The sequence below is a fragment of the Schistocerca cancellata genome, chromosome 3 (genome assembly GCF_023864275.1).
Source record: "Schistocerca cancellata isolate TAMUIC-IGC-003103 chromosome 3, iqSchCanc2.1, whole genome shotgun sequence".
Lineage (NCBI taxonomy): Eukaryota > Metazoa > Arthropoda > Insecta > Orthoptera > Acrididae > Schistocerca > Schistocerca cancellata.
In genome coordinates, this window is record NC_064628.1 from 528,588,109 (window position 1) to 528,612,605 (window position 24,497).

The 24,497-nt window shown below is 41.5% G+C and overlaps 1 protein-coding gene across 1 annotated transcript in view; it reads right to left on the bottom strand.

Annotated features, from left to right (window-relative positions):
* The window catches only part of LOC126176405 (serine/threonine-protein kinase 33-like), a 73,901-nt gene that overhangs the window by 42,059 nt on the left and 7,345 nt on the right, over positions 1–24,497 (bottom strand). Inside the window, exon 2 of the mRNA XM_049923563.1 lies at positions 4,870–5,005. Coding sequence (XP_049779520.1) covers positions 4,870–5,005 — 136 coding nt within the window. The remainder of the gene's footprint in view (positions 1–4,869; positions 5,006–24,497) is intronic.

Sequence of the window (24,497 nt, forward strand, 5' to 3'; positions counted from 1 at the left end):
ACAAGCGAAAAACTGAAAAAGGTCTAAATATTTCGTGGTTTTTCAGTCCTTAAAAGTTTATCACAGACCAGAAACCGTCACAAATTGTTTAAACTCATATTTGGGATGCCAAACTGGACTAAAATTATTTCCAGCTTTGCATATTTATTAAACCGTACCGTCTTTTTTAGCATTGGAGATGCAAAGTTTTCCGTACCTTCATTACCTAAAAATGGGCATGCACGTCTATAACTAAACTTATTATAAAGGTAAAGATGTTTAAATGTGTAATTTCTGTGTACCAGTATATAACATTTTCTTTGAGTTCAGACATTTGTGTTAATTTTCTTTGAGGTACTCCTCAGGTGACGTGCAGTGGTTGGATTTTGTCAGCAGACATCCCTATGTCACAGCAGGTGCTGTATGCAGCTACCAACACTGGAGCTGACTGTCAAGGAGGGAAATAGAATATTAACCTACAAGAGTCTACAATGAAAACTCAAGGCCAAAATATGAGTATCACTGATGTTGAAAATCTTGTAAAGTTTGAAGTTAATGTGAACTTAGACTCAGTATACATCTCTGTAAGCAAGCATATAATAAATGATGACTGTTGTATCACTGAAAATTATTTCGAAAAAGGTTAAAATTAGAAGACTGACAATTATTTCCCTTTTATCAAGAAACACATATCAATAATTTACTATGTTCCTACCACCCAAATACTTCCATGTAGATATTGTGACAGGACACAAAACTACTGATCTAGTGTAAAAGAAAGAGGTTATTCGCTATTTATCTTTTAAAACATAATAAACAGGAAATAATATCACAGTGCTTTGATATATTTTATCTCCTCTCTGATAAAATGATGAATTATTGAAGTTCTTCATAGAGCCATTACAAAATATTCATGTTCTACAAAAAACATTGTATATGTAAATAAATTATACACAACTGCAACCAGTCACTTTTTCATTAATAATGCTTTATTACATTAACCGGTTTTCGAACCCTTTCAGGTTCATCTTCAGATGATTTAGGGAGAATCCGGGAAGTTACATCATTACTGGTAGTAGCATAATGCTGGGTGCTGGTTTGCGACAGTATAGGCGGCTTTTTTCGTATCTGTCTGCCTCCATTTTGATGTCCAGAACACTTTCACACGAACTATATTAGTTCACACTTTAACAGTGACACTTTACCAGCATCCAGCATGCGCTTTACAACTGTTGCTTATAACAAAGATCTTGACAGAGAGATATAGCATAAGCCTACTTTGTACAGAGATGTAATTTGTTGTTGTTTACATGTGTTAAAGTCGATATAAGGGCAAGTTTTTTCATTAGAATGTCGATAACATGAGAGCACTAGAGAAAATAATAATAAACTACTACAAGAATAAATTTCAGGTGATCTGTTATGTTATTTCTATTTGTATGTTACAGGCAGTTGTTTTTTTTTATATTTTACATGAATCCCAAGGAATCAATAATACAGAGTTATTGGTTCTGAGTGAGGTGCAGTTGTCTGTATGACTAGGACCTGTATATTTAAATTAATAACAAATCTTCAGATGAAATTTTGGCTTATTTCTGTTGTTACGTTAACGTGATCTGAAGTATTATCAAGAGCAGATTCTGTTTATTTTAGCTAAAGGTATATGTATAAGAGTTAAAGTGTTTGTAATGGATTAAAGCTGATTGAATGGCTGCACATTTAATATTCTAAAAATCATGAACAGAAAATTCTTTAACTGTTGACTTATTTTTATTCTAACATTAGAGTGATCTGGGATATTGGTAAAGGCAGGTGTGTACAAGCTCACTTGCAACTCATGTCCAAGCTTCTACATTGGACAAACTGGTAGAAGCTTCACAACAAGATTTAAAGAACACATAGATGCACTCCGTCTTAACAACCTGAACAAGTCCAGCTTTGCCTCACATCTTGCCCAACACAATCATTCTGCAAACAACATAGAACAGAATCTCCGAATACTACATTTTGCCAACAAAGGCACAATACTTGACCTTCTTGAAGAAACTGAAATATTTGTCTACACAAATACAGCACCTGACAACCTACTCAATGATCAAACTGAACTGAGAAACAAATTCTTCCTTCAGAACTTTAAAGATCTACTAGTTCAAAACAAGTAACCACCCAATAAACCCTACACCGGCTCCCCAACCCCCCCACCCAATGACTCACCCCCCTCTCCTTACATCCTAACCACACTGGTGTCAATGTAATACACTACCACAGAATAAGCCATGTACCATTTCTCTTAATGTTAAAGCCCTCCATTGCTAACATAAATCAGTACTGTATACATATTAATTCTAGCTGGAACAAACATAAGCTGCCTTTACCAATATCCCAGATCACTCTAATGTTAGAATAAAAATAAGTCAACATTTAAAGAATTTTCTGTTAATGATTTTTAAAATATTAAATGTGCAGCCATTCAAACAGCTTTAATCCATTACAAACACTTTAACTCTTATACATATACCTTTAGCTAAAATAAACAGAATCTGCTCTTGATAATACTCCAGATCACGTTAACGTAACAACAGAAATAAGCCAAAATTTCATCTGAAGATTTGTTATTAATTTAAATATACAGGTCCTAGTCATACAGACAACTGCACCTCACTGCAGAACCAATAACTCTGTATTATTGATTCCTTGGGATTCATGTAAAATAAAAAAAATAAAAAAACAGCTGCCTGTAACATACAAATAGAAATAACATAACAGATCACCTGAAATTTATTCTTGTAGTAGTTTATTATTATTTTCTCTAGTGCTCTCATGTTATCAACATTCTAATGAAAAAACTTGCCCTTATATCGACTTTAACACATGTAAACAACAACAAATTACATCTCTGTACAAAGTAGGCTTATGCCATATCTCTCTGTCAAGATCTTTGTTATAAGCAACAGTTGTAAAGCGCATGCTGGATGCTGGTAAAGTGTCACTGTTAAAGTGTGAACTAATATAGTTCGTGTGAAAGTGTTCTGGACATCAAAATGGAGGCAGACAGATACGAAAAAAGACCATGGCCGGCCGGAGTGGCCGAGCGGTTCTAGGCGCTACAGCCTGGAACCGCGTGGCCGCTACGGTCGCAGGTTCGAAGCCTGCCTCGGGCTTGGATGTGTATGATGTCCTTAGGTTAGTTAGGTTTAAGTAGTTCTAAGTTCTAGGGGACTGATGACCTCAGATGTTAAGTCCCATAGTCCTCAGAGCCATTTGAACCATTTGAAAGGGAACCATCATACAAAAAGTTGGAGTGTAGAAAGAGTTTGGATAATGATCTAAAGATTTTGGAAGAAACAAGAAAGAAGTGGCCATTAGACACTGCGATGCTAGAAGGGAAAAATGATCTGTGGGTAAATGAAGATTTGAACAGGAACGTGTAAAAAAGAGAATATGCAAGAGGGAAAGTGGAAGACTGTCAGCGGTTTTTTGAGAGCAAAGTTTGGAGGACTAAAACAGGAGTGTTCAATTCACACAGGTAGTGAAATAATGGCAAAGTCTGAATCGTTTTAGGAGCAGTCGACAGAGAAGGAAGGCTAAGTAGTACTGTCAGTGACTAAGTTCGGGTGTAAACATCATGTTGACCAAACTAGTGAATAGATAAGTGATCATGGCATAGAAATGCCAGCAGTACAAACAGGACAACATCAATATTATTGTGGGGGTGGAATTATTAAATAAATCGGATGCGAGATTTCAACATGGTCAAGAATTTTTAGAACTGAAAGTAAAGGAATAATTTAGAAGGTATTATTTCTTGGAAGAATAAGGAAAGAGAATCTGTTTGTAAAACAAATACAGCTGAAATGAAATTGTATTAAAATGATGTTAGAGGAAGGAATGAAGGCAGAAGAAGACAGCTGGGAAGAGGAAAGAGGAAACCCCACATGGAATAAAAAGTAGGAAAAGTAAAAAACATTACTACAGGTATAAAGCAGAAGCAAGAGATGCAGGAGTTTGCCAGTAAACCTAGAGTAGTAAGAAATTAAAAGAGTGATTGAAACTGATACGACACAAGCTCGTCTTTATGAAACCATATGCAATGCATTCAGCAAGGAGAGATGTAGAGCTAATAGAGTTGCACCATACAGCCATCCGGAGAGTAATAAAGCATAGAATAAATTAGATTGGATGCAGTTTTCTTTACATACAGCCGTAATGAAGAGATCCTTAAGGATGTAGAACAAGTCATAAAAGAAGAACTTGTAATATGTATTTGTAAAAAGAATGAGACACACTGATGTTCCTTCCACAGACCCTAAGTGAAATAGTCGTCATGGATATGGAATAAATAAAAAATATGAAACATTGCCATTAAACAATTAAATAAACTTGATGTAAATGATTATAAAGAAAGTAGTTGACAACATTTGTTTATATTCATCATATTAATGTACTACAGATGTGTAGAAGTCAGGTTTCAAGTAACACTCACGCTATTTGCTAAATACATCCATATTTACAATTTACGCTACATGCCAGAATATCTTTGGGAACAATAACAGCAACAAAAGCCTTTAGGGAATTCGTTGTATTCTTTAAATTTTGTGATGACAACCACTCTATAATCTTTCGTTGGAAGTCTTTCACTTCGTCTGGACACTAGGGAAGTGTCTCGACGTGAAAATATGCACAGTGAATCACAAGGATATGTCATATGAGATTATGTTTCTTTTCTCCAATAAGGTTAACCACTCTAGAAAGCCGGTTGTAGTATCCAAAAATTATGAAATCTTACTAGGATATTTTGAAATGAAATATTATAGACTCATATTTTGGAGCTCCCTGTCTAGAATATCAGAAAGCTACAGTTTACGAACATGCTAGGCGCAGCCGGCTCACCATTGCTGTGTAGATAGGCGACCGCACTGGCCAGCTTGCGGATCACCTCGCGGGTGTCCGCCTCGCTGAACGGCCGGCGCTCACTGAACTCCTTCGCCAAAGTGCCCGTACAAAGTTCGAGCACCAGGTATAGGTTCTGCAAAGAGACGAGGCCCTTCTGTTTCACTATAATCAGAATGGAAATATTATACACATTCAGTGACGCTCCTGTATTTAGCGGTTCTAGGCGCTTCAGTCCGGAACCGCGCGATTGCTACGGTTGCAGGTTCGAATCCTGCTGTCTCGGGCATGGATGAGTGTGACGTCCTTAGGTTAGTTAGGTTTAAGTACGAGTTCTAAGTTCTAGGAGACTGATGACCTCAGATGTTAAGTCCCATGGTGCTCAGAGCCATTTGGACCAAGTTCCGCCAAGGATTCTCCTTGATCCAACAGCCTGTCTCGATATGAAAACGACAAACAGGCACCATACTGACATTGCGGAAAGCAGAACAAACCCAGAACATACCGCCTCAGCTCTCATGAGCGAGAGGCTTCAATCGTAAACTCAACAACATGCCATCAAAGTGGAGACCAGATTATGTCATTTTAACCTCACAATTTGATTTCGTAAAGAAGAGTAAAGATTGCTGATCCTTACAAAGTGCAGAGCTGCTGAGATATTACCCAAGTACAGCACTTAGGTGTATATAAGGGTGCTATAGTAAAAACGCAATCACTATCCTCGGCAGCAAGGGTTATTGTACGGGCTATGCTGATCGCCAACGCAGCCTGCTACCCACCCAACACCGGGTGTACCTGAGCTGGACGCCGCAGGTTCCAATGGTTCAAATGGTTCTAAGCACTATAGGACAACATCTGAGGTCATCAGTCCCCTGGACTTTGAACTACTTAAACCCAACTAACATAACGACATCACATACATCCATGCCCGAGACAGGATTCGAACCTGCAACCGTAGAGGTCGCGCGGTTCTAGACTGAATCACCTGGAACCGCTCGGCCACAGTGGCCGGCCAGGACGCCGCAGGGCGGCGTCTGTCAGTGAGTGCTGAGATATTGTCAGAAGTCCCGAGGGCACGTGGTGCACTGCCATCTACCTGGCACACAGAGAAGTGTACACATTTCTAAGGTTTAACGTAATAAATACTTGTTGCACTAATGTTGTATCATTAGTGCCCATCACTCTGTCCGGCCTGCTCTACAACACTCTACACACTGTGGTCCTCGCACAGCAGCGGTCTCAACCCAGGCCCCTACAAAATTGGCGTCAGAAGTGTTTACATCGGCTGCTGCCATCACAGCGGGAGCAGATATGTAGCATCATCATCACCATATACAATTGAAATGCATTGTTGTGAGCGTGCATTTTTCTTTTGGACTTTCTGGCTGTACTGCTGTTTGTGGCCTTGTCAAAGCGCAAGAACATTAATTCCACTCTCAGAGTGTCGTCTGTAAAACTGCAGGAACCAGCTGACTTATTACTGTTTAGGGAAAGTACCAGGGAAACGTATTTAACCCCAGTCAGATACAAATTTTGCAATTTACCAGGACATAAGTGACAATGCACTAAGTCAGCATCTCTTACGTGTGAGATTTGTAGAAGCTTTAGACACTTGGTGCAGGACTGTTGAGAGTCACGTTTGGTCATGATTTGGCGTAGGAATTAATTTATTGTATTGTTGTCTACATCTACATCTACATTTATACTCCGCAAGCCACCAAACGGTGTGTGGCGGAGGGCACTTCACGTGCCACTGTCATTACCTCCCTTTTCTATTCCAGTCGCGTATGGTTCGCGGGAAGAACGACTGTCGGAAAGTCTCCGTGCGCGCTCGAATCTCTCTAATTTTACATTCGTGATCTCCACGGGAGGTATAAGTAGGGGGAAGCAATGTATTCGATACCTCAACCAGAAACGCACCCTCTCGAAACCTGGACAGCAAGCTACACCGCGATGCAGAGCGCCTCTCTTGCAGAGTCTGCCACTTGAGTTTGCTAAACATCTCCGTAACGCTATCACGCTTTCCAAATAACCCTGTGACGAAACGCGCCGCTCTTCTTTGGATCTTCTCTATCTCCTCCGTCAACCCGATCTGGTACGGATCCCACACTGATGAGCAATACTCAAGTATAGGTCGAACGAGTGTTTTGTAAGCCACCTCCTTTGTTGATGGACTACATTTTCTAAGGACTCTCCCAATGATTCTCAACCTGGTACCCGCCTTACCAACAATTAATTTTATATGATCATTCCACTTCAAATCGTTCCGTACGCATACATACTCCCAGATATTTTACAGAAGTAACTGCTACCAGTGTTTGTTTCGTTATCATATAATCATACAATAAAGAATCCTTCTTTCTATGTATTCGCAATACATTACATTTGTCTATGTTAAGGGTCAGTTGCCACTCCCTGCACCAAGTGCCTATCTGCTGCAGATCTTCCTGCATTTCGCTACAATTTTCTAATGCTGCAACTTCTCTGTATACTACAGCATCATCCGCCAAAAGCCGCATGGAACTTCCGACACTGTCTACTACGTCATTTATATATATTGTGAAAAGGAATGGTCCCATAACACTCACCTGTGGCACGCCATAGGTTACTTTAACGTCTGTAGTCATCTCTCCATTGATAACAACATGCTGTGTTCTGTTTACTAAAAACACTTCAATCCAGCCACACAGCTGGTCTGATATTCCGTAGGCTCTAGCTTTGTTTATCAGGCGACAGTATGGAAATGTATCGAACGCCTTCCGGAAGTCAAGGAAAATAGCATCTACCTAGGAGCCTGTATCTAATATTTTCTGGGTCTCATGAACAAATAAAGGGAGTTGGGTCTCACACGATCGCTGTTTCCGGAATCCATGTTGACTCCTACAGAGTAGATTCTGGGTTTCCAAAAACGGCATGATACACGAGCAAAAAACATGTTCTAAAATTCTACAACAGATCGACGTCAGAGACATAGGTCTATAGTTTTGCGCATCTGCTCGATGACCTTCCTTGAATACTGGGACTACCTGTGCTCTTTTCCAATCATTTGGAATCTTCCGTTCCTCTAGAGACTTGCAGTACACGGCTGTTACAAGGGGGCAAGTTCTTTCGCGTACTCTGTGTAGAATCGAGTTGGTATCCCGTCAGGTCCAGTGGAATTTCCTCTGTTGAGTGATTCCAGTTGCTTTTCTATTCCTTGGACACTTATTTCGATGTCAGTCATTTTTTCGTTTGTGCGAGGATTTAGAGAAGGAACTGCAGTGCGGTCTTCCTCTGTGAAACAGCTTTGGAAAAAGGTGTTTAGTATTTCAGCTTTACGCTTGTCATCCTCTGTTTCAATGCCATCATCATCCCGGAGTGTCTGGACATGCTGTTTCGAGCCACTTACTGATTTAGCGTAAGACCAGAACTTCCTAGGATTTTTTGTCAACTCGGTACACAGAATTTTACTTTCGAATTCACTGAACGCTTCAGGCATAGCCCTCCTTACCCTAACTTTGACATCGTTTAGCTTCTGTTTGTCTGAGAGGTTTTGGCTGCGTTTAAACTTGGAGTGAAGCTCTCTTTGCTTTCGCAGTAGTTTCCTAACTTTGTTGTTGAACCACGGTGGGTTTTTCCCGTCCCTCACAGTTTTATTTGGCACGTACCTGTCTAAAACGCATTTTACGTTTGCCTTGAACTTTTTCCATAAACACTCAACATTGCCAGTGTCGGAACAGAAATTTTCGTTTTGATCTGTTAGATAGTCTGAAATCTGCCTTCTATTACTCTTGCTAAACAGATACACCTTCCTCCCTTTTTTTATATTCCTATTAACTTCCACATTCAGGAATGCTGCAACGGCCTTATGATCACTGATTCCCTGTTCTGCACTTACAGAGTCGAAAAGTTCGGGTCTGTTTGTTATCAGTAGGTCCAAGATGTTATCTCCACGAGTCGGTTCTCTGTTTAATTGCTCGAGGTAATTTTCGGATAGTGCACTCAGTATAATGTCACTCGATGCTCTGTCCCTACCACCCGTCCCAAACATCTGAGTGTCCCAGTCTATATCTGGTAAATTAAAATCTCCACCTAGGACTATAACATGCTGAGAAAATGTATGTGAAACGTATTCCAAATTTTCTCTCAGTTGTTCTGCCACTAATGCTGCTGAGTCGGGAGGTCGGTAAAAGGAGCCAATTATTAACCTAGCTCGGTTGTTGAGTGTAACCTCCACCCATAATAATTCACAGGAACTATCCACTTCTACTTCACTACGGGATAAACTACTACTAACAGCGACAAACACGCCACCACCGGTTGCATGCAATCTATCCTTACTAAATACCATCTGTGCCTTTGTAAAAATTTCGGTGTTTAGTAAGGATAGATTGCATGCAACCGGTGGTGGCATGTTTGTCGCTGTTATTAGTAGTTTATCCCGTAGTGAAGTAGAAGTGGATAGTTCCTGCGAATTATTATGGGTGGAGGTTACACTCAACAACCGAGCTAGGTTAATAATTGGCTCCTTTTACCGAAAGAATTTATCTCTGGCTTCAGCCAGCTTTCAGTACCTATAACGATTTCAGCTTCGGTGCTTCCTATCAGCGCTTGAAGTTCCGGTACTTTACCAATGTAGCTTCGACAGTTTACAATTACAATACCGATTGTTGCTTGGTCCCCGCATGTCCTGACTTTGCCCTGTACCCTTTGAGGCTGTAGCCCTTTCTGTACTTGCCCGAGGCCATCTAACCTAAAAAACCGCCCAGTCCACGCCACACAACCCCTGCTACCCGTGTAGCCGCTTGCTGCGTGTAGTGGACTCCTGACCTATCCAGCGGAACCCGAAACTCCACCACCCTATGGCGCAAGTCGAGGAATCTGCAGCCCACGCGGTAGCAGAACCGTCTCAGCCTCTGATTCAGACCCTCCACTCGGCTCTGTACCAAAGATCCGCAGTCAGTCCTGTCGACGATGCTACAGATGGTGAGCTCTGTTTTCATCCCGCTAGCGAGACTAGCAGTCTTCACCAAATCAGATAGCCGCCGGAAGCCAGAGAGGATTTCCTCCGATCCATAGCGACACACATCATTGGTGCCGACATGAGCGACCACCTGTAGATGGGTGCACCCTGTACCCTTCATGGCATCCGGAAGGACCCTTTCCACATCTGGAATGACTCCCCCCGGTATGCTCACGGAGTGCACATTGGTTTTCTTCCCCTCTCTTGCTGCCATATCCCTAAGGGGCACCATTACGCGCCTGACGTTGGAGCTCCCAACTACCAGTAAGCCCACCCTCTGCGACTGCCTGGATCTTGCAGATTGAGGGGCAACCTCTGGAACAGGACAAGCAGCCATGTCCGGCCGAAGATCAGTATCAGCCTGAGACAGAGCCTGAAACCGGTTAATCAGACAAACTGGAGAGGCCTTCCGTTCAGCCCTCCAGAATGTCTTTCGCCCCCTGCCACACCTCGAGACGACCTCCCACTCTACCACAGGTGAGGGGTCAGTCTCAATGTGGGCAGTATCCCGGGCAGTCACACTCGTAGTCCGATCGGGGGATGCGTGGGACGAGCTGGCCGTCCCCGACAAACCCCCATCCGGACCCCCACAGTTATGCCCATCGGCAACAGCCTCAAGCCAACACTGCCTGAAGCTGGGAGCGAAGAGATGCCAACTCAGCCTGCATCCGAACAAAGCAGTTGCAGTCCCTATCCATGCTAAAAACTGTTGTGCAAAGAACGTCTGAACTAATCTACAGAGGGCACAAACAATTGGACACAAAAGTTAAACGGTTATTAAAATACAAGATTGCCTAGTAAATGCAGTAATGCTGCTACTTGCGCACTTCTGACACGCTGCTCGGCGGCGGAAGGAGACTACGCGATTTTGCACTATTCAGGTACTAAAACGCGATGCTACAACTCTCAAATACTATAATACGCCCGAAATTTATGAATTAAACAATGCAAGTACCAAAAACACGCAAAGAAATTAAGAATTAAACCGTATAACAAATAAGTGAGCTAAGAGTGTACGACTTGCTGCTGGCAGCTGCTTATCCAACGGCGGCAGGGAGCACACTGGCTGTGACCAACCGAAACTGGCCGTTCAAAACAAAAACAGAAGACAGACGACTACGCGAATTTACACTATTCAGGTACTAAAACGCGATGCTACAACTGTGTGTAGTATAAGTGTAGTTTTCCCACATCTTTAATTTCTATCTGCAATAGTAGAACCCGCAACATGGTGGAATTATGTGCTGCTACTACAGGTGAAACTGTCAGAGCTTTAACAGGGTGACCAAAAACGTATGAGTAGGAAAATAAACACCTGCGTAAACAAACTGAAACCTTACAATCTGCGGTACAGTAGTGGCAATCAGGGTCAGTAGAAACTAAGATCGTGTTAAGTGCACCCTCCCCTCTTCTCGATCTGACAGCAGCATATTTAATAATGCCTTTTTCCGCAAAAATAATGGAGAATGTCACTGGGTTCATTACATCTACATCTACATCTATACTCCGCGAGCCACCTTACGGTGTGTGGCGGAGGGTACTTATTGTACCACTATCTGATCCCCCCTTCCCTGTTCCATTCACGAATTGTGCGTGGGAAGAACGACTGCTTGTAAGTCTCCGTATTTGCTCTAATTTCTCGGATCTTTTCGTTGTGATCATTACGCGAGATATATGTGGGCGGTAGTAATATGTTGCCCATCTCTTCCCGGAATGTGCTCTCTCGTAATTTCGATAATAAACCTCTCCGTATTGCGTAACGCCTTTCTTGAAATGTCCGCCACTGGAGCTTGTTCAGCATCTCCGTAACGCTCTCGCGCTGACTAAATGTCCCCATGACGAATCGCGCTGCTTTTCGCTGGATCATGTCTATCTCTTCTATTAATCCAACCTGGTAAGGGTCCCATACTGATGCGCAATACTCAAGAATCGGACGAACAAGCGTTTTGTAAGCTACTTCTTTCGTCGATGAGTCACATTTTCTTAGAATTCTTCCTATGAATCTCAACCTGGCGCCTGCTTTTCCCACTATTTGTTTTATGTGATCATTCCACTTCAGATCGCTCCGGATAGTAACTCCTAAGTATTTTACGGTCGTTACCGCTTCCAATGATTTACCACCTATGGCATAATAGTACTGGAATGGATTTCTGCCCCTATGTATGCGCATTATATTACATTTATCTACGTTTAGGGAAAGCTGCCAGCTGTCGCACCATGCATTAATCCTCTGCAGGTCTTCCTGGAGTACGTACGAGTCTTCTGATGTTGCTACTTTCTTGTAGACAACCGTGTCATCTGCAAATAGCCTCACGGAGCTACCGATGTTGTCAACTAAGTCATTTATGTATATTGTAAACAATAAAGGCCCTATCACGCTTCCTTGCGGTACTCCCGAAATTACCTCTACATCTGCAGATTTTGAACCGTTAAGAATGACATGTTGTGTTCTTTCTTCTAGGAAATCCTGAATCCAATCACAAACCTGGTCCGATATTCCGTAAGCTCGTATTTTTTTCACTAAACGTAAGTGCGGAACCGTATCAAATGCCTTCCTGAAGTCCAGGAATACGGCATCAATCTGCTCGCCAGTGTCTACGGCACTGTGAATTTCTTGGGCAAATAGGGCGAGCTGAGTTTCACATGATCTCTGTTTGCGGAATCCATGTTGGTTATGATGAAGGAGATTTGTATTATCTAAGAACGTCATAATACGAGAACACAAAACATGTTCCATTATTCTACAACAGATTGACGTAAGCGAAATAGGCCTATAATTATTCGCATCTGATTTATGACCCTTCTTGAAAATGGGAACGACCTGCGCTTTCTTCCAGTCGCTAGGTACTTTACGTTCTTCCAGCGATCTACGATAAATTGCTGATAGAAAGGGGGCAAGTTCTTTAGCATAATCACTGTAGAATCTTAAGGGTATCTCGTCTGGTCCGGATGCTTTTCCGCTACTAAGTGATAGCAGTTGTTTTTCAATTCCGATATCGTTTATTTCAATATTTTCCATTTTGGCCACCGTGCGACGGCTGAAGTCAGGGACCTTGTTACGATTTTCCGCAGTGAAACAGTTTCGGAACACTGAATTCAGTATTTCTGCCTTTCTTCGGTCGTCCTCTGTTTCGGTACCATCGTGGTCAACGAGTGACTGAATAGGGGATTTAGATCCGCTTACCGATTTTACATATGACCAAAACTTTTTAGGGTTCTTGTTTAGATTGTTTGCCAATGTTTTATGTTCGAATTCGTTGAATGCTTCTCTCATTGCTCTCTTTACGCTCTTTTTCGCTTCGTTCAGCTTTTCCTTATCAGCTATGATTCGACTACTCTTAAACCTATGATGAAGCTTTCTTTGTTTCCGTAGTACCTTTCGTACATGATTGTTATACCACGGTGGATCTTTCCCCTCGCTTTGGACCTTAGTCGGTACGAACTTATCTAAGGCGTACTGGACGATGTTTCTGAATTTTTTCCATTTTTGTTCCACATCCTCTTCCTCAGAAATGAACGTTTGATGGTGGTCACTCAGATATTCTGCGATTTGTGCCCTATCACTCTTGTTAAGCAAATATATTTTCCTTCCTTTCTTGGCATTTCTTATTACACTTGTAGTCATTGATGCAACCACTGACTTATGATCACTGATACCCTCTTCTACATTCACGGAGTCGAAAAGTTCCGGTCTATTTGTTGCTATGAGGTCTAAAACGTTAGCTTCACGAGTTGGTTCTCTAACTATCTGCTCGAAGTAATTCTCGGACAAGGCAGTCAGGATAATGTCACAAGAGTTTCTGTCCCTGGCTCCAGTTCTGATAGTGTGACTATCCCATTCTATACCTGGTAGATTGAAGTCTCCCCCTATTACAATAGTATGATCACGAAACTTCTTCACGACGTTCTGCAGGTTCTCTCTGAGGCGCTCAACTACTACGGTTGCTGATGCAGGTGGTCTATAGAAGCATCCGACTATCATATCTGACCCACCTTTGATACTTAGCTTAACCCAGATTATTTCACATTCGCATTCGCTAATAACTTCACTGGATATTATTGAATTCTTTACTGCTATAAATACTCCTCCACCATTGGCGTTTATCCTATCCTTGCGGTATATATTCCATTCTGTGTCTAGGATTTCGTTACTGTTCACTTCCGGTTTTAACCAACTTTCCGTTCCTAATACTATATGCGCACTATTTCCTTCAATAAGAGATACTAATTCAGGAACCTTGCCCTAGATACTCCTGCAGTTTACCAATATTACGTTAACTTTTCCTGTTTTTGGTCTCTGAGGACGGACGTTCTTTATCAACGATGATAATGTCCTCTCTGGTAAGCCGTCAGGTATTTTATCGTTTCGCCCAAGGGGGGGTCCCTCTAACCTAAAAAACCCCCGTGTGCAATGTAGAGATGTATTACCTACAGGTGAAATGTGCAGATGGACGAATGAAACGTGTTTGCATATGACTAACTTACGCTAGGCGCAAAATGAGACGCGTACAGCGGGTACGGCGCGGCGCAGCGCGGGGCCAGTGTTTGTAGCTCAACAGATTCAAGTGCGGCCGCACAAATTGGAACGCGACGCGGTGGTGACACGAGTAGTCCATCTCCTTCGTTAGTACATAATAGTTTTCAGATACATATATCTGTACAGTTCTTAAGTTTTGTTTATCTTTTGTCATGAACAATGCACATTTCAATAACTGGTGAGCCATTAGTCACTGGGGTTATATCTTCTGCCCCCTCACAATGTCTTGAAATCGTAAGAAAGGACAGGCGATTCATCGTGAGGATAGTGAATAAGGAAGTAGGGAATATTATAAAACCATATGATTTAGAAGCAAGGCCGGAAAATAAAACAAGGTTACCAACTTGCTGCCTGTTATGCTGACGTACCTCTACGATCTGTTGCAAAAAGTCGAAAAGGCGTGATTTCCACAGGCATGACTCCTTTGTGCTTCTGGTACAAAGAGTCCAAGATATGAAGCTTCACTATCGTAATAAGAAACATTATAGTATGTACACGTGGACATCACATTTCCACTGCAAACTAGAAACAGTCGAGAAGCCCTCACGAATAACGATCTTTTATTTGGCTCGCCGTGACGAGAAAAACTATTTCAGTGGTTGCATACACATTATCAGCATTAACAAACTAATTATACAACTGGCTACACAAATGAGAAAAATGGTCGGCATCATTACGAAAGTATAAGTATCCTGAAATAGTGTGCTGATTAGATATATTTAATTTGTTAAAATTAGCGGGAAAGCAGTCCCATATGTGGCCAGTGGTAGTGTTAATCGTCCGTAAAATATTGCCATATTACTGAACTTTACTATCATTGAGTAGTGTTTCGTTTTCCGCCATCTAAGCTCTCGATCTTTTTTGATTAGGTCATTATATTTTTCAATTATTTATATCTACATAATTTTGCTGTTTTATTTCGTTGTAGTTTTTCTATCGTCAAGCATAAGGCACAATTCAGTGACTGGTGCGCTATTAGCCACTGAGATTGTACCTTCTTCTTCCACAATTCTGCAAATTGCAAGAAGGGACAGACAGTTCATGGAAGAAGGGACAAAAAATTCATTGCGATGATAGTGAAATAGGATGTAATATGAGGTGATTCTTCAATTTCTCCAGGCGTATTTTATGACTAAATAACTCTCGGGTGAACAGCCTGGTATGAGTGTGCACAGGACACTCATACCAGGCTGTTCACCCGAGATTTATTTCGTCAGGAAGTAATATTATAAAACCATGTGATCAAGAAGCAAAGCCGGAAATTTTAAATATTATGCAGTGAAACAAGGATTTTCATGTGCTTCCTATGTTGATGTTTCTGTATGATCCATTACAACAATTCGAAAAGTGGAAATTTCCATAGATGTACCTCCTTCGTGCTCCTGCTGAAAACTGTTCAAGATCTGAAGTATATGAGTTTCACTGTGATTACTTGGATTTGAATGTAATAAGAAACATTAAAGTACATCCATGCAGACATCACATTTTCAAAAAATGGCTCTGAGCTCTATGGAACTTAACATCGGAGGTCATCAGTCCCCTAGACCTTAGAACAACTTAAACCTAGCTAACCTAAGGACATCACACACATCCATGCCCGAGGCAGAATTCGAACCTGTGACCGTAGCTGTAGCGCGGTTCCAGACTGAAGCGTCTAGAACCGCTCGGCCACAATGGCCGGCATCACATTTTCCCTCTAGGCTAGAAACAGTCGACAAACCCCCCTGAATGGCAATGTTTTAATTGGGTAGAGAAAAAGCATTTCAATGGTTGCATACATAGTACCATCAGCGATAAATTAATTACACAGCAAGTTACATAAATGAAGAATGTAGTCAGTATTACTCCGAAAATATGTCCTGGAATAGTTTGGTGATCTGATATATTTAACTCACTGAAATGTATTGCTAACAAAGAAGGAATGACAACCGTTTCTCAGCATTCCAAGATTCTGTGGTGTGTTTATGCGGGATTCAACACCGAAGACCATGTGGAAATCTGGAAAGTGTGCAATAATGAATTCAGATGTTGCTAGGTTACCAGGAACCCATTGCGTAGCGTATATTAAAAAAACTGCTAATAACATCTGCTAGTTCGACTCATCTGGAGACCTGCTGAAGAGCAGCAACGATACTTCACCGACAGAAGACGTCTGTTCTACAATTTTCATCTCTACCGAGACTTTAATACTTACTTTTGGCAAGCCGCTGTGGCCGAACAGTTCTAGGCGCTTCAGTCTGGAACCGCGTGACCGCTACGGTCACAGGTTCGAATCCTGCCTCGGGCATGGATGTGTGTGATGTCCTTATCTTCGTTAGATTTAAGTAGTTCTAAGTTCTAGGGGGCTGATGACCTCAAACGTTCAGTCCTATAGTGCTCAGAGCCATTTGAACCATTTGAAGCATACGCACGTCATTGTTTTAATATTGCTCAGATGAAGAACAGGAATAAAATCCTTTAGTTAATTTCCATTCCAGTCGTTCAGTGTTCAAAATATGATGGGTTAAGAGGACTCAACCAAAATTGCAACAGAATCGACGATTTATTTTTGTGTGAATTGTTAACCTTTCTCATTCGAGGAAATATTACAGTTTAAGAGTAATAGCTAAATTCCTTTTGTTGACATGTTTAACTGTGCTTCTTTTGCCAAAACACAATACAGCTTCCACAACTCACCTTGCAGCACTTATTGCAACAAAATTCTGAAATAGTGTCTCATTAAACAAGCAATTGGCGACCAGAGAGATCAATAGCTCGCAAGAAAACCTCACTGTGTCGGTTTGCAGTAACATAAGAGAAGAAATTTCGTGTTTATTTCCATAATAAGAAACGTTGGTTTCATTAGCTGGAGTGAAAAAAATTATATAAGAACTATAACTTCTGACAAATCGCCATAGATAAAAAACGTTCCGTGTATTAACAATTTGACAAAACGCTCTCCTCCTTGGGTGCTGTCATTTGACAAAGTCTCATTTCGATGTCTCGAGCAGTTTAAGAGATATGAGGGATGTTATGAGTATTCCTTTCTCGCTGGCGTGCGATCTGGAGTGAATGCGCTTCGTGTGATCTTTTTACTCGAGATTACAGGCAGATAGACAGCTCCTTCCAACTCTAAAGAAAAATTTGGTATGTTAGCTGAATTTCATATGCATCAAAATATGGTGTAACATGCACCAAATGCAAAATCATAGCGACCACCATTTTTCGTTGCAAACTTTTCGAATTATGCCCAGTGTTTTACGTAAATGGGTATATACAATAAGTATAACGATTAGCGAGATGATTCGCACTACACCACGGAGCTGATATATAATACTACAAGTAACACAAAAATAAAATATTTTTAACGAACATTTTCTGTAAAATCGTTTGAGAAAGATTGCAGGGTAGGTGCTCTTCAATTGTTTCAGGCAGAGCATCACTAACTGGTGCGTGCAAAGAATGTGTACACATCACAATATATGCAGGACCAGCGAGGCAAGCGTGGAATATGTGCATCATGCTGTAGTGTTGTGTCACGCCGCACGTGCTATACGTGGCTCAATTTGCGCTTAGCCTTACAGTTAATGGGCAAAGCTGAAGCACACACTGATGAGACAAAACATTATAAACAACTGCTTAATAGCTTGTTTACCCACCTTTGGAACGAAATACATCAAAGATTCCGTGTATTTGGGATCCAACAGCTTGTTGGTAGGTTTGTGGTGTTACGTAGCACTAGATGTCTACGCACAGGTCATGTAATTAGCATAAATAACGGGCCGCTGATTTGTGTACACGGTGATGGCACTCGATAGCGACCCAGGTGGGTTCTATGGGATTTACATTAGACGAATTCGGACGCCAATACATCAACGTGTGTTCACTATAATGCACCTCAAACCACTATAGCACGGTTCTGGCTTCGAGACACCGCCAGTCACACTGCTAACAGATAACATCGCCGTTCGGAAGATATCAAGCATGATGGGATGCAGGTGGTTCGCAGCTGTCAGCATGTCTTCGATTTCTACCATAGAGCAGGAGAATGTTTTCCAGAGCATAACACCGCTTCCACCATCCTGCATGTGTGGCGCGCTGCACGTTTCGAGCCGCCGTTTACCTCGATGATGGCGTTTATGGAAATGACTATCGGCCTAGTGTAGCAAAAATGCGGTTCACCCGAAACGCCGACACGTTTCCATTGATCGACTGTTGAATCCCACTGGTCCCGTGCCCACTGCAATCGTAACTGGCGTTGTCGTTGGGTCAACATGTGAACACGTATGGGTGATCTGCACCAGAGCTCCATGTTGAACAACTTACAATGAACGGTATGCTCCAAAACAATTGTGCGTGCACCAGCATTGTGCACTTTCGGCAAAGATGGCATAGATGACGATCCATCCTACTTTACAGACCAGACAAGCCTTCGAAACCCACGTTCTGTGAAGAGTCATGGACGTCCAACCATCAAACACCTAGTAGTAGTTTCTCTGTCCTTCTACGTCTTTCCGTAGATGCTCACAACCTAACGTACCCCTCCCTCATCTACTACTGGCTATTGGTGGCGGAGACTTGCCACGAGAACGTACAAGTGATATGCAACTTTTCTGTCAGATTAAAACTGTGTGCCGGACCGAGACTCGAACTCGGGACCTTTGCCTTTCGCGGGCAAGTGCTCTACCAACTGAGCTACGCAAGCACGACTCACGCCCCGTCCCCAAAGCTTTACTTCTGCCAGTACCTTGTCTCCTACCTTCCAAACTTTACAGAAGCTCTCCTGCGAAACTTGCAGAACTAGCACTCCTGAAAGAAAGGATATTGCGGAGACATGGCTTAGCCACAGCCTGGGGGATGCTTCCAGAATGAGATTTTCACTTTGCAGCGGAGTGTGCGCTGATATGAAACTTTTCTGGCAGATTAAAACCGTGTGCCGGACCGAGACTCGAACTCGGGACCTTTGCCTTCCGCGGGTAAGTACTCTACCAACTGAGCTACCCAAGCACGACTCACGCCCCGTCCCCAAAGCTTTACTTCTGCCAGTACCTCGTCTCCTACCTTCCAAACTTTACAGAAGCTCTCCTGAGAAACTTGCAGCAGAACTAGCACTCCTGAAAGAAAGGATATTGCGGAGACATGGCTTAGCCACAGCCTGGGGGATGTTTCCAGAATGAGATTTTCACTCTGCAGCGGAGTGTGCGCTGATATTAAAGGTCCCGAGTTCGAGTCTCGGTCTGGCACACAGTTTTAATCTGCCAGAAAAGTTTCATATCAGCGCACACTCCGCTGCAGAGTGAAAATCTCTGTCTTTTCTATCATTGAATGGGCTTACTTCTGTCGTATTGGATGTAAACGCGGCATGTAAAATAACGCCACCTTACAACAATAGCGGCACAGGAAATTCAAGAGCTTCGCTGTTTTAGTGTTACTCGTTAAGAGGCTCTGCGTAGAAACAATCTGCCCTTTGTGAAAGTCGTTTATCTCAGTGAATTTCCCCTTTTGCAGCTTATATCTACGCTAGAGTGATCCCCGTCCGTGTCTACTCCGCTAACATACTTTTGTCACCGTGTCACGCGCACGCAATGCTACCAGGCGACATCCAACATCGCGGTGGGCACTGGTCATAACGTTTTGATTTATCAGTGTATACAGGGTGTTACAAAAAGGTACGGCCAAACTTTCAGGAAACATTCCTCACACACAAATAAAGAAAAGATATTATGTGGACATGTGTCCGGAAACGCTTAATTTCCATGTTAGAGCTCATTTTAGTTTCGTCAGTATGTACTGTACTTCCTCGATTCACCGCCAGTTGGCCCAATTGAAGGAAGGTAATGTTGACTTCGGTGCTTGTGTTGACATGCGACTCATTGCTCTACAGTACTAGCATCAAGCACATCAGTACGTAGCATCAACAGGTTAGTGTTCATCACGAACGTGGTTTTGTAGTCAGTGCAATGTTTATAAATGCGGAGTTGGCAGATGCCCATTTAATGTTTGGATTAGCACGGGGCAATAGCCGTAGCGCGGAACGTTTCTATCGAGACAGATTTCCAGAACGAAGGTGTCCCGACAGGAAGACGTTCAAAGCAATTGATCGGCGTCTTAGGGAGCACGGAACATTCCAGCCTATGACTCGCGACTGGGGAAGACCTAGAACGACGAGGACACCTGCAATGAACGAGGCAATTCTTCGTGCAGTTGGCGATAACCCTAATGTCAGCGTCAGAGAAGTTGCTGCTGTACAAGGTAATGTTGACCACGCCACTGTATGGAGAGTGCTACGGGAGAACCAGTTGTTTCCGTACCATGTACAGCGTGTGCAGGCACTATCAGCAGCTGATTGGCCTCCACGGGTACACTTCTGCGAATGGTTCATCCAACAATGTGTCAATCCTCATTTCAGTGAAAATGTTCTCTTTACGGATGAAGCTTTATTCCAACGTGATCAAATTATAAATTTTCACAATCAACATGTGTGGGCTGACGAGAATCCGCACGCAATTGTGCAATCACGTCATCAACCCAGATTTTCTGTGAACGTTTGGGCAGGCACTGTTGGCGATGTCTTGATTGGACCCCATGTTCTTCCACCTACGCTCAATGGAGCACGTTATCATGATTTCATACGGGATACTCTACCTGTGCTGCTAGAACATGTGCCTTTACAAGTACGACACAACATGTGGTTCATGCACGATGGAGCTCGTGCACATTTCAGTCGAAGTGTTCGTACGCTTCTCAACAACAGATTCGGTGACCGATGGATTGGTAGAGGCGGACCAATTCCATGGCCTCCACGCTCTCCTGACTTCAACCCTCTTGACTTTCATTAATGGGGGCATTTGAAAGCTCTTGTCTACGCAACCCCGGTACCAAATGTAGAGACTTTTCGTGCTCGTATTGTGGACGGCTGTGATACAATACGCCATTCTCCAGGGCTGCATCAGCGCATCAGGTATTCCATGCGACGGAGGGTGGATGCATGTATCCTCGCTAACGGAGGACATTTTGAACATTTCCTGTAACAAAGTGTTTGAAGTCACGCTGGTACGTTCTTTTGCTGTGTTTTTCCATTCCACGATTAATGCGATTTGAAGAGAAGTAATAAAATGAGCTCTAACATTGAAAGTAAGCGTGTCCGGACACATGTCCACAGAACATACTTTCTTTCTTTGTGTGTGAGGAATGTTTCCTGGAAGTTTGGCCGTACCTTTCTGTAACACGCTGTATAATGTATCATGAGGTCCTTTGTAAGGCAGGAGCATTCCAGGAGGAAGTCGACGGTTGGCGCCAACGTTACCGGAAGCAAAACAGTGCGAAATTTTTTCAAAAGGAAAACTGAGTAGCTTAATATAGAAGACGAATGAGTCAGTGAAATCGTTTTCAGAAAGAATCCATAAGATAGAAGCACAAACATACGAGCTGACACAAAGAGCCAAAGCCGATGCAGTTACATTGCATGAAGCTAAAAATAGGTCTTCCACTGATGTCTTACTGTGTAATCACCGCCGAAATGTTATGGAAAGTCAGGATGGAGAATCCTGAAGCTGAAGCTATTTGGGTCGCCACACCGTTAGAGCAAATAGGTATTGTGCTATGGAAAGGCATAATGACCGTAACATGTCAGGTGTTACAGGTGTGAACGTGTGTCATCCCTAAAAGTGGTGTTGCCAACCGGATTATTGCGAATGTGGTTGGATCAGTTATAAGGCGCGATAATGCAGGAATAAGAATCAAGGGAAACATTACGAGAAAAAGCGTCTGTTAAACACGAACGGGAATGATTCGACTGTCGAAAAACATTCTCATTAGAATGGAACACTATACATAGGTGTGCAGAGATGGAATACTGCTTCTTACGTATAATCGATAGTGAGATACATAAATTTTCAGGAGACACAGATGCTAATTTGTCAGTCATTACTCTGGACGTCTTAGTCAGGAAGAGACTACGTTTCCAATATACAGGTTATGTAGAGCGGGTGGCTATGATGTGAAGTAATTAGAAGCAATACTTATCGACCTTAGTACTGGACCTAACAGTTTCCGGCAATACTTGGAAGTGTTGCCAGATGCCGGTGAATGTTATTTTACGATTCACGGACTAGACTTTCTGGACGAATATCGAGCTAAAATCGAACTTTCTTGCTATACAGTTGAACTCAGTGGAACTATGTTTCCATGGCGAACAACAACTACAAGTGAGGCAATGTCACAAGGTACACTAAAGGTGTTACCATCTGAACAGCGAACATCTATGCTATACATTGTTTTCCATGATATCGTACCATCAGGTACAGGAAAGCTGGTTTGGTTTCCCGTGGATGCTGATGTAATCCAAAAAGTGTTAGGTAATGTAAAAACAGTACAAATTACTGATTAGTTAGATAAAATGCACTGTTCTGTTTGCTGAAGCACAGGATGCATTAGCAATAAAATGGAGAGTTTATACTTACTATTAGCCTAAATAATTTTGGCACTGAGGCTGTCAGTAAGCCATATTGCCTGACGATTGCAAATTTAGATGTTCTGGATGAATAAGACGTTGACAGATCAAGTGATCACCAGAGCAACAAGCAAACCATTAATAAGTTTGCATTTACAACTAGTAAAACATTACTAAGTATATTTTGCACACTGGACTCGCATTTGGGAGGACGACGGTTCAATCCCGTCTCCGGCCATCCTGATTTAGGTTTTCCGTGATTTCGCTAAATCGTTTCAGGCAAATGCCGGGGTGGTTCCTTTGAAAGGGCACGGCCGATTTCCTTCCCAATCCTTCCCTAACCCGAGCTTGCGCTCCATCTCTAATGACCTCGTTGTCGACGGGACGTTAAACACTAACCACCACCACCACCTAAGTATATTTTGATTTTCAAGAATGAAATCATCAAATAAAACAACTGAATTATCTTCACACTTTTCTAATGGTATAACTTCATCATTATTTTAAATAAAACTAACAAAGCTGAAGAATCTGTCAGTGGTCTCTTTAACTTTTTCAAAATTTTTTTTATGAATTATTGAAATTTTTTTGATCCATGCCTTTAGAAAAAACATATAAATGATTGATTATATTCCAGTTTAACCATCCTGGAGCTCAAATATAACTGTCAATCATTAATGTTGTCTTTCTCATCGACTTTGCTCAGTTACTTTGCATCGAACTGAATTAGGTTGAGTTTCCCATTTTTTCTTCTCTCAAATTCATAGATTTTATCCCATTCTGTTTTCATGTAATTAGTAATAAAGTATTAGTAATAAATGAGTCACTTAATTTAATTAAGTGGTAATTCAGTAATTCATTAGTTCTCAGGAAAAGATTAATTGTACCTATGAGATGTAGTTATAAAAATTTTGCACTAGTTGTCTCTTACACAACACCATCTTCAAATGTTGTATTGTGCATAATAAACTATGTCATGACAAAGCAACAGAAATTGGTCAATAGAGTTCAAAGAATTAGATTTAATAATCAAATTATTCAACTCAATGACAAAATTGTTGCAGATAATATTCAAGGAATTATATAATTTGAATTAATTAATATTAATTTTTGCATAAAAGAAAGCCAAATATATACATTTAAGCAAATGAAAATTTGAATAGAATTACTATTAAAAGTGATGTGATACACATGATTATAAAAGATTGTATTAGAAAAGCATTAGGATTTAATAATAAAATTATTCAACTTAATGACAAAATTGTTGCAGATAATATTCAAGGAATTATATAATTTTAATTGATTAATATTAATTTTAATTAAACTGATGGAAAGTTTCTAAAAATAATGGTTATTTTCACAGTGAAAGAAAAATTAGAGCTTCACTTAAGCCTGATGTTGAATTCTGAGCTCCAATAATTTATGAACCAAACTATCCTTTACTTATTTCAGTTCATGATAAAATTAAGGTTTTAAAAAAATGTTGTCTTTCTCATCGACTTTTCTCAGTTACTTTGCATCGAACTGAATTAGGTTGAGTTTCCCATGTTCATTTTTTCTTCTCTCAAATTCATAGATTTTATCCCATTCTGTTTTCATGTAATTAGTAATAAAGTATTAGTAATAAATGAGTCACTTAATTTAATTAAGTGGTAATT